Source organism: Magallana gigas, chromosome 1 (assembly GCF_963853765.1).
Source record: "Magallana gigas chromosome 1, xbMagGiga1.1, whole genome shotgun sequence".
In the NCBI taxonomy this organism is placed as follows: Eukaryota; Metazoa; Mollusca; class Bivalvia; order Ostreida; family Ostreidae; genus Magallana; species Magallana gigas.
This window is the reverse complement of record NC_088853.1, coordinates 3,523,156-3,535,368: the sequence shown is the minus strand read 5'-3', so window position 1 is coordinate 3,535,368 and position 12,213 is coordinate 3,523,156. Positions and strand designations below refer to the sequence as shown.

The window sequence follows — 12,213 nt, the reverse complement described above, 5'->3', positions numbered from 1 at the left end:
AGATAATTAATGACTTGTTGTAGATGAACACAGACCCCGTCCTGATGGAGACACCCGATACACGACACATCGTCACAACAACTCATCAACTAAACGAAAGTAAAACTCACTGACGCATGTATTTGTAATCAGTTGTTTTGTTACATGTTAATTGACCTAATTTAATTAATTAGACAAAAATCAAAGCAAGTGTCATAGTAATCAGGTTAAAGTTTTAATTTGTAGATCTATGTAGCTCTATCGTTACATATTCTGTATAACTATGTATTAATTAACAGCTAATTAATGACTTGTTGTAGATGAACACAGACCCCGTTCTGATGAAGACCTCATGTCCATCTCAACACCAGCCATATAATGGAGATAGCTGGGATATTGACAGGTTGTAAATGTTTCTGTACAAATCTAGTCTGCTCTCAAAACCACACATGTTGTTTGTCACTTTGTTCAACATCTGCAGCTGAAATTGAGCTGTGTATAATTCACATGGACTGTAATACTGACTCCTGTTTATTTCACACTTTGTGATCATCCAAACATGGCTGTCTGTTGCTGAGTGAGAAACATCATGTTATACGAGTTTTATTTTCTGAATGTGGAATGTTATAAAACAAATATCCACATGAAAATCTAATCAATAACTGAACCATTAAAAATTGTAAATGTCAGATCTTAATCAATTTGAAAATGTATCTTGTTTTCCTAATTGTGCCATTATTATACCCCATGTAATGGAATTATTAGAGAATAATGATTTCAACCTATCTGTCTGTCAGTCCTGGATTTTAAGCAAAACTCATATTTAACAGCTGCACAGAATTTTATGAAAGGTATTTAGAACACAATGTGTAGATGTGCTAAATATTGGGGAGTTCCGATTCATTTATCTTTCTGGGAATTTTAGCCCCATTGAACTTGAATTTTGGCCATATATTGAATTTAGCAATGAATTTTTTGTAAGGGTGACTCTTCTCAAACAGCTGTATTGAATTTCGTAAAACTGTGTACTAGGTAGTTAGGGCACAATGTGTTGATTTGCATGTTTCTAGGACATTTTAATTTCAATTTTTTGTCTTGAAATTTTGAACCTTTAGAATTTAGTATGTTGTTTTTGTTTTAGACAAGTGATTAGATATGTGCATAATTGTAGAAAGTTTTGATCTGACGTTTTGCTAGTAATGCCCAGTATCATTTTTAGCTAAACTTAGCTGAGAGCTCAAGTGAGTTTTTCTGATCACATTTTGTCTGTCAACTGTTGGTTCGTCTGTCTGTAAACTTTTCACATTTTTAACATCTTCTTCAGAACTACTGGGCCAATTTCAACCAAACTTGACAGAAAACAACATTAGGGAAAGGGGATTCAAGTTTGTGAAATTTAAGAAACATGCCCTTTCCAAGGTGAGATAATTGGAAATTATTGAACATTTCTGAGAAATTTTCAATTTTTTTTTTCTCAAGAACCATTTGGCTAGGAAAGCTGAAACTTATGTGAAAGCATCGTCAGATAGTGTAATCAAAGTTGTGAAAATCATGAACCCTGGGGGTAGGGTGGGGCCACAAGGGGGGTCAAATTTTTACATAGGAACATATAGAGTATATCTTTTAAAATCTTCTCAGAAACTAATCAGCCAGGAAACCTAAAAATTGTGTGGAATCATCCTCAGGTAGATTCAAAGTTGTCTTAATCATGACCTTGGGGGTAGGGTGAGGCCACAATGGGAGGGAGGGTCAAATTTCTACATAGGAATATATATATAGAATAGATCTTTTAAAATCTTCTTCTCAGAAAGTAATCAGCCAGGAAACCTGAAACTTGTATGGAATCATCCTCAGGTAGTGTAGATTGAAAGTTGTGAAAGTCATAACCCCAGGGGTAGGGTGGGGCCAGAGTAGGGGTCAACGTTTTACATAGGAATATATTTATAGAGAGTAGATCTTTAAAAATCTTCTCTGAAACTCATCAGCCAGGAAAACCGAAAAACCGAAAGATCCCTTGTGGTAGGATGGGGTCACAATGTGGGTGGGAGGAGACAATTTTTTACATAAGAATATAAAGAGAAAAAATCTTTAAAAATCTTCTAAAAATCATTTGCCTAGAAGGGGGGGGGGGGTGGATTTTAATGTGTACAGGGTCTACATGTATTATACAATATTGTCCAGATAGTTTGTATTATAACTTCATTAACTGATTTTATCATATCTAATGTTCTTCAGATGAGTGATGTGGCCATTGGGCCTCTTTTTATGGCTTACGACCATCTAGTTGCCGGATAATCTTTACGGCAAAGAGTTCAGTTATCTGAACATGCGCCACAAAAAATAGTTCTATGCGAATGTTGCAAAGTTAACTGTTTGTTGTTCATAATAAATATCTTTAAGCAAGATTATATTTTCCATATGTTATTATCACTTATGTTATTGTAACCAATATGAATTGACTTTATTATACCCCCGCAAACGAAGTTTAGGGGGGTATATTGGTTTCACCCTGTCCGTCTGTCCGTCTGTCTGTCTGTCCGTCTGTCCGTCTGTCTGTAGACGCAACTTTGTCCCCCCTATAGAATTTTTTATTACTGCATGGAACAGTTTGAAAATTTGTACATATGTTGAACACCATCTGAAGATGTGCACCTGCAATTTTTTTTAAGATCAGACAAGATTTAATGATTTTATGACAGTTTTCATTTTCCTTATTCTATATATTGTACACAAATGTTGAAAAGTAAGGGAAGTAATCCTTACAGATTTTATTAATTAATTAATAGAAAACACTCTAAAATATATTTATATAAATACATCCAGATGGAGTTTTTTGTCTTTATGTCTTGATTAATAAAAAAAAATTTTTTTTTATAAGTATTCTATCAACTGACAATGCAAAGTTTTTGTTTGTCAATGATAAATTCTTAGGAGCTAATGAGAACATCAAAGACAAGTGTGGCTGAATTCATTTGTCCCAAGGGAGCCATTATCTGAGCCATGGTTCAGATGGAGCATGTGTTTAGGGGAAATTGATAATCTGTAAAATGGATGATGGTTTAGGGGCTATTTTAAAACTGTTTCATGTAAACCAAAAGGTCTATCATTATAAGGAAATAAATAATATAATTATTAATAAAGAAGTTAAACTATTTTTAGAGGTTGTTTAAATTTATTTGTCAAGTAATTTGATGAAATTCAAAATTACTGATATGATTGAAGTGTTTTGGCAATTTTAAAATTGTTTGTAATATTAAATTTTCTTTTTTACATATTTTTACATAGTATGGTAATTATGGTAATGTTTTGGGAGTTTATTAAATTTAACAAGCTCATTAAAGAAAATCATAGTCCTATGGGATCAGTTTTCTGATTTGGAGTTCAATTGTGCCATAGGAGAAAGTGAGGAAAATTTGAAACAACTAATTGCATCTGTCAAGACTCTTATTAGAAAGATATTGAAAGTTTTATCAACAGAAGAGCATTGCTTGGCTACCGGTATTTCTATTCACTGCAAAGGGAGGGGTTATTGTCATTTTGTTGGTTTTTCTTTAAATCAATTAAATTAAAAAAATATATCATCAAATACATACATTTGTAAATGTATTACTGTTAGAGATATGTATTTACAGTGAAATTCTGACAATTTTGATTTTAATTTTTCTTTGTTAACTATTTTTTTTTTTTTTACATTTCTAGAATTTTTTTTTTGTATGTGTTCCAAACCTTAATTATTATTCAATTCAATTATTTGTCCCATTTGAAATTAGCCTAGCGGGGGTATTAGTCCCATTAGGACAGTTCTAGTTTAAATAAACTCGAAATCTAACGCAAATGAATATTAACTGCTGTGTTTGTTTTCCCTAGACCGTTTTTGCATAGAGGTATAGGCCCCCACCATGCATCACACAGTGCCGTCATGCTTTCCGCTATGGATACATACATGTATTATAAGCAAAAAATCTTTTCCCAATTATTTCAGATCCTAACAGTGATAAGTAAATGTAAAGTTGTCGTTATTTCGTTCAATCTTCATAAAAACGTTTGCACCCGCAGCAGAGAGCGTCGCTAACTTCGATCGACATCGATCTCAGCAAGGGGGAAAGTGTTTAACGGTTAAAGAACTGAACTTATGATTGAGATATATTGAAACTGGGATTATAATTAGGTAATAAATGCATAAATAGAGGGGCAATTACTACTTGTTTTAATATAATGTGCCTTCTTCATTATCGAATGTTGGGGATTTTCCAAGATCTAAAAATAGCACAATGTTCCCTCGATGGAGTTACCTTGGTTGTGCTATGATTGAACCGTTTATTTGTCGTAAAAATATTGGAAACTTGAGACCAAATGTACTCAAATAAGAAAACAGTATACAGTTAAGCTTGATTGCAAGTCATATACGGAAGCGATGTCACATTACTATAACATAGAGACATCGTATAGTATGCCTCTGAAAATGACTGTGTACACATGTCTTGTGAAGAGAGACTGACTGCTAAGTTATAGTGCAGTAATTAATTTTAATTAAATTTGGTGTCAAAACAAGTTTGCTGTAATTGCATAGTTCTGCCTTTTTCTTGCCCCCCCCCCCCCTCACCCTCCAAAGAGTTTATTTGATCTCTGTACAAAGGGAACAAAAAAATATAAGGTGTTTATGAACTGCCTTGTGAATCTATATTTCCTATAAAAGCTTGTGAAGGTCAGCCTCTTAAAAAAGTAGAAAAAAACCCCAGAAAAATATGAATAAATATTAATACATTTATGAAATACAAATAAAATGGAATAATACTTGTTGGTGTAGATTTCACGAGAATTCATTAATTATAGTACATATCATGCAGTACATTTCATCATTTGGTTATATTATTTTTACGCGCAATGATTTCGCGCTGGCTGTGGCGCTGTTACGGCGCACCGTGCACCAACTCTCGCGCAAGTTCATAGTGCGTAGGAATACAAGGTATACTGATATTTGAGAGCATGTTGGTTTTAAGCTTAAGTGTTTTTGTGTCCTATATAGTTGAATGAATTTACAGTTAATGTACTTCAGTCGTTGGATAAAAGAAAGAAACAAATTGTCTCATATTGGAGTTTGAGTCTGACATCATCATTATTATTTTATGCAGTCTATGATTTTCCTAAAAGCAATGGTGGTTTCAACCAATTGATAAAAGAGGCGTCTAGATTTCAATCCTGTCTGTTTCGGTCACTAAGGTTCGACCAATCAACAAATGGGACATGTTGATATGGGTCCTGGTAGTTTCTATAGATCTATGAATTACATGTAGCTAGTTACTTTCTATAGAGCTATAAATAAACTAAAGTTCCCGTAAGAAATAGAGGGAATCATACTCGATCCATGTAAATATAGTCATATCAAAACCGTAAGCCATTATGGCCCTTCAGGCCTTTGATTTTGTATTTAATGCATATTCTGCCATTCATGATGTGTATCATTGTGAAGTAATGGGAGAATGTGGGGTATTTGAGCTTGCTCACTTTTTCTCTCCTTTAAGTATTTGGTATTAATCATTTAATACAATTAAAAATTAATTATTTTTGTTTTTTACAGACAAGCTGCTTTTTTAAAATGCCTTCAGGCCAGTTCAAGGGGAGACTGAAGAAAAACCTGCCCGGATTACCCATAATTCCAACAGAGGTACGGAAGTCAAATAATTACCCAACATCAATGGACTTTGTGTTCTGTGTACCTGGACTCAACATAAATATCGCGTCATCAATGGACTCCGTTTCTGTGTACCGTACATGGACTCAACATAAATAACGTGTTAATCAATGGAATCTGTTTCTGTGTACGTGGACTCAACATAAATAACGCGTCATAAAATCAACATTAATTTGTTATTCATTCTTTTTATTAATTATATTTAGCATTAGTTTGCCATTTATTAATTCTGTTTAGTATTAGTTGCTATTTGACAGTTGTACTATATGTGTGTTTTACATAATAAGCTCCTGAGATCTCTTATAAATCTCTGCTGTACTTTGGTGCTGGGACAGAGATATCCCTTAGAAATGTGATGAATGTGTGATGATTTTTTTGTTCAGTTTGTATTTGCACACAAGGAATTGATTGAACAACACATTCAAAGGGGGATAACTCCAATTTGTATTCTTCTGTTTAAAATCAAAGAAAGTTATCTCCCTTCTACTAAAGTTTCCTAGAGATATCTGTATTTTATGTTGTTGATCCCTGACATTTTTTTGTAGGAGAGTTTATTGAGTATCATTTAATATATTTTTACAAAATGCCATGATAAGTGTAATTTGTGATAAGGGAGGAGGGGGATCCTGCATTGAAATTTGACCTAAATGCTGTTTTTTATTGTTTGAATGGCAACAATGAATATTTTTTAAAGTAGTTGATTTATTTTGTATGTCAATATATTGAAAATGTACAGCTGAATCATGTCTTAAATCCTCTAAGACTTGAATACTTACAATGTTATGACAGATTACTTCATGGAATAGTGGTGTAAGGCTTATATGTAGGCCATGTTGTTAATCCTCTGATGCAACTGTTTGTATGGGGTTTATGATGAATTTTGTAAAAATATACCTATATGTACACTAATGGTGGATTAAGCACATTTCTACCTCATAAAAACGGAGTTATATTGATCAGGTAGATAGAAAATTCATGTTTTTGTAAATAGTTTTAGAGGAATAGTGTGACCAAGTTTAAATGTACTGATTTTTTTTTTGTATTTATGCTTACCATGAAATACATACTACTTATATACAAATGATTTTTTGTGAGTTGTAGCAAGCTGAGAACTCAATAAATGTGATATTTCTTTATAGTTTTGAATTTCTTCTTAGTAGGACATTACTGTAATACTTGGTACAAAAAAGTAGAATATGATGCTGTTACTTTATATACAAGAACAAGGCAATTATTTATTGGGGTGAACAAAATCTAACTGACAAACCAATCTCCATTTGTATTCACTATAGTTAGATGTTAATAGAGAATAGTCAACAATGAATTACAAAATGAATTTCCCATCCAAGTACTTAAAGTTGTGTCAAGAATTTCATTATGACTGATAGGTTTAAATCTGAGTATTATTAGAAGCACTTATTAGGGCCCCGCTCTGCGAGCGCCCTATAGTGATCAGTCTGTCTGTCCAAGATCTCTGGTACGGAGCATATCTTCTCTCCCCTTGGTCCAATGTGGGTCATACTTCACCTACAGAATTCCTTTGGGTAAAGAGTGTGTATTGACCTTGAACCATGTTTCTAGGTCTAAGGTTAAGGTCATAGCAGAATTATATATAAAATTCTTGTCTCTCCCCTTGGTCCATTCTGTCTCATACTTCACTTACAGAGTGTCTATGGTCAAAGGGTGTGCAGTGACCTTGAATAAAGTTTGTAGGTCAAGGGTCAAGGTCATATAAGACCATCAAATATTTCTTTTTTCAGAGAAGATATATTTTCCACTTAGTCCTATTTGGCTGATACTTCTTATAAACAGAGCTTTGAGTAAAGGGTATATTGTAACCTTGAACCAATTTTCAAGGTCAAATGTGAAGGTCATAGCAGGATTATGTGTAAAATCCTTGTCCAGAGCATATCTTCTCTCCCTTTATTCCAATCTTGCTAATACATCACATACATAGTGCCTTTGATCAAAGAAATTGCAGCGACCTTGAATGATGTTTGTAGGTCAAATGTCAAATTCATATCAGATGACACAAAACTCCCTTTTTAAGAGCACACACAGAAGTTCAATGACAGGTGGAAATTTGTTAAGCTATAGGTCAAGGTCAAAGCAAAATTCTCTGAAATTCTTTCCACCCTATTGTCCATTATTTAAGCGGGGCTCTTTTTATATGGTCACCATCTCAATGTTGTCTAATTTTGATATCGTATCTGTCCTAAGCTCATGATTGGTTGATAGGTGTTACATGAGCGTGCAATAAAATCTGTTATATAAACCTCACTATAAAAAATACAAACCTTAATATCTTCTTCCGGCAATCACACACTTTGATAGATGAACTGTTATCGCAATTCTATTTACTTTACGTGAATAATGTCATCTCCCAGTCATGCTCATTAACACATATAATGTTACACGGAATGAGGAACTATTATGTTTATACTGTTACCCTGCAATTGCGCAATTTAACCGCATATAACGCTACACATAATCACACACTTTAACGCATAGTTATACCCTTACACACAATCACACACTTTAACACATATACATTTACACGCAATCAAACACTTTACCACATATACCGTTACACAAAATCAAACACTTTAACACATATACCGTTACACAAAATCAAACATTTTAACACATATACCGTTACACAAAATCAAACAATTTAACACTTTAACACATGTACCGGTACACAAAATCACACACTTTAACACGTATAGTGTTACACAAAATCAAACACTTTAACACATGTACCGTTACACAAAATCAAACACTTTAACACATATACCGTTACACGCAATCAAACACTTTAACACATGTACCGGTACACAAAATCACACACTTAAACACATATACCGTTACACAAAATCAAACACTTTAACACATTCATACCGTTACACCACAAGTACCTGAAATTTTATTAATCAGTCGCTAAGTCATATATCGGAAAATTCTACCCCTACTATATATAAATACTTCTATATAGTAGGGGTAGAATTTTTCGATATATGAATTATTAAGCGACTGATTAATAAAAATTCAGGTGCCTGTGGTTACACACAATCACACACGTTGACGCATATACCGTTACACACAATCACACATTCTAACACATATATTATTACACACACTCCTGCACTTTAACACATATACCATTACACACAACCACACACTTTATCACATATACCATTACGCAAAATCACGCGTTTTAACACATATACCATAACACACATCACAAACAAAGGTTTGTGAACACCGTCAATTGACTACGCCTTAAAATTTACACGTAACTGACTACACTGCTTTGTGTACTTTTGAGGTGGATTTGCGCATGTGCGCGGAAATAGTAATTTAGAAAAGCAGAAAGCAGACCTAGGTAATACCACAGGTGTGTTTACATTTGTTTGAATTCATTAACATGCTAAGGAGCAATTCCCCCCTCTTCTAAGGATTAATTTTCGATCAGCGCCTGACATAGACATAGCATCAATAGTGAAACAGACTATACTATTTTATGCAGAATGTTACTTGAAAATGACTCGATAGACTAAGTGTTTATACAAAGCTGACACTCATTCTTTATCTAAAAAGCATAGTTTTGCACACCAAAAGCATAAAACATGGCTATGAATTTTTAAAGCAACCCAATGTTTACATTTTCAACTACGTGTAGAGTGGTTGAACACGAACGATAGCTCTTTTCTTAATATCATCGTTTAGTTTAAATAACTGCTAGACGATGCAATAAGACAAATATCTTCATAGATTTTCATGATTTAACATAAATCAAAGTAGTATATGATATAAAAAACGACCAGGACACTAATACTTTCGCTCGAAATTTCAGAGGAACTGAACAAATCTCAAGGAAGTCTCGTGAATTTTCATTCGAACACCTCTGGATTTATTACATACTTATCAACGATAAAAAAAAAAACACATTCCGAACACTTTCGCAGGGGTGCATTATTTTCATACACTGACAACATGTATGACATAATAGAACGTCAAAACTACCCCGTCTTGTGCCCCTCGACTCAAAACATATACAGTTTATAAATTTTAAGTATTCGAGTGATAGCTTTACAAGTTTTATCATATTCAGACAATGAGCCCATAGTTAAGCATGACGTTTCTAACACATGTTCACCGCTCAAAGTGGTCTTTGATATAGAATCTCATTTTACAACGTTTCTGTCAAACTGTTTCTTTCTTTCTTTTCTCTTCGAACGCGTTATTCCACTGCCAACGGACCGACCACGTTTCCGCATCGACCTATGTGTACGTTCCACTGACGTCGGAAGCAAATTGAAAGTGGGGGGGGGGGGGGGGGGGCTAAACTAATCCTCAGAATATTGGGGAAAAAAACTAATTCCCAAAATCAGGGAAATCCTAATCCGTGTGTGTGTGTGTGGGGGGGGGGGGGTATACCTATACTTCCAAAAAAAAAGTTTACCTACCAAATTTTTTTCCCCAAAATCATGGGGGGGGGGGGGGGGGGCTAGTATGCCTATGACTCCAACTTCTCAATCTTTCAAGGTAAATTTAGGAACAATTATCTTTGCTGCAAGAAAAGTGGGGGGGGGGGGCTAAACCCTATATGATACTATGTCCCTTATGGTTAGGTCTAACTTTGCAAAAAAAAGTTAGCCCACCCCCCGATTCCGACGCCTATGCGTTCTAAAATTACCTTGTCACATCACGTGCTAATGAATATTTCAGAGGTTGGCGTTTATTGATCGGGCCGGTCAAAAAATATATAAATTCGAATTTATATTAAATACTTTTAACTGCGTTTCACTTAAACAGTATAATTTGCAGAAAGTTAATAACTTATGTACCTTAATGGAAAAATGAAAACATTTCTTTCTTTAAAATTTTTCTTAAAAAACGGAATATATTCCTTTAAGTGCCACAGTGAAAAAAACCATGGCACACCAATTTGTTTCAATTTTTAACTACCTTTGAATCATTTGCGCTTTAGTTTTTCACACGCAAGTAACTCATTAATGACAAACAACGAATGGTATACGTATTTTACCATTATGCCGATCATGACAATGAGCAAGTTAAACAATAAGTGCGACCGGTCATCACGGAATGCTTACTGGCCATTTGTACTTGATCTTCCATCTGATGTTTTAGATTTCCGCGTTTGCCTTGCTATAGATGTATATATCCGGTATTTTGTTGGATTTTGTTAGCATGGATAGTGTACATTTTTGCCATATTTCATACATATTTGTCAAACAGATAACATAGTTATACCTGTACAGGTACAATGTCTGTACACAAACAGATAACATGGTTATACCTGTACAGGTACAATGTCTGTACACAAATAAAACGTACGTGTGCTGATATAGACAGAACACCCTGGAAGTTGGTAAATTATATTAAATTGAACATGAGTTATATTAGATTCTGAAAAATCCATAAGTCTGTCGTTAGTAAATTAAATTAAAGTAAATATATAAAATGGAGGAAGCCTACTCGGTTGTGTTTTTGCAGGAAGGATATACATATTGAATTGATTTGATTTTTTGGTCGATTTAGTTTTTTGGGTTTTTTTGTTTGTTGTTGTTGTTTTTTTTTTGGGGGGGGGGGGGGTTTGTTTGTTTTTGTTTTGTTTTTTTGTTTTTTTTTTGTACCGATTTAGACAGAACCCCCTGGAAGTTAATAAATTATATCATGTTATATAATTTTTATATTTAAAAATAAAAAAAAAAGTTTCTTCAAAATGTAATGTTAGATTATTTTAAACCCGGCCATACATGAGGCAATATTAAAACTGGAATTGGAAAGCACTCGCTCTATGTAGACCTTTTCATGACTAATTAATATGCCTTGAGCAAATCTGCTTAGAAGCTCTGTATCATTTTTTCTTCAATTTAATATCAAATGGCGTTTTTCAAGTTGTTTGTCGCACATTGTCTCAGGATGAGAATACTCTGTACGAAAAAGATATGAAATGCGGGTACATGTATTTATTTATTTACATGGTGCACCTCCAACACCTCCAGCAATTTTTAAACAACTCGGATTTTTCTTCACTAATTTCATAAATTATGGTTAAAGCTGATAAAATTAGCATTAGAACAAACTGAATATAAATCAGCATAAATTTTGTATACCATCTGTACATTAAATGCGTTTGACACTGGACTTCCTTTCTGTGTCAAGGCTAATATGAAATTTAAATGAACTTGTTTGCAGGACTTGAAGCGCTTAAACTGATGTGGTGAGGTGAAAAAATAATGCAGACTATAAGAAGTCTACCATCATTACTGCAGGAAGGTGTGGTAATGTTTGTTCGCACATAACATTATATTTACATTCTACTGTGTTTCTTTCCATTAAATGCCTCTAAATGCAACACCTATTCACTGCGTAGGAATTTACGAGTAATTTACATAAGTAGTTCTCAAACAGTGATTTTTATGTTATCGGTTAAAAATGTATTTCATGAATGTTGTCAAAACATCATGTTTTTTTATAGTTATTCAACAAAAAAGTTGACTTTATAGTTGAAA

The 12,213-nt window shown here is 33.8% G+C and overlaps 1 protein-coding gene across 6 annotated transcripts in view; it reads left to right on the top strand.

The window, feature by feature from the left end:
- Positions 1–12,213, top strand: part of LOC109618075 (uncharacterized) — a 116,634-nt gene that overhangs the window by 49,890 nt on the left and 54,531 nt on the right. For 2 of the 6 annotated variants that reach the window (XM_066081006.1, XM_066080991.1), the window contains one exon: positions 5,558–6,809. Coding sequence is in view for 1 of the 6 variants with exons in the window: in XM_066080998.1 (XP_065937070.1) it covers positions 24–99 (76 nt within the window). In the remaining 5 variants the exon portion in view is untranslated. Of the gene's footprint in view, positions 1–23; positions 100–299; positions 383–1,303; positions 1,399–5,557; positions 6,810–12,213 lie in introns of those variants that run through there. The other 4 variants (XR_010712688.1, XR_010712689.1, XR_010712683.1 and 1 more) reach the window with 4 other exon arrangements.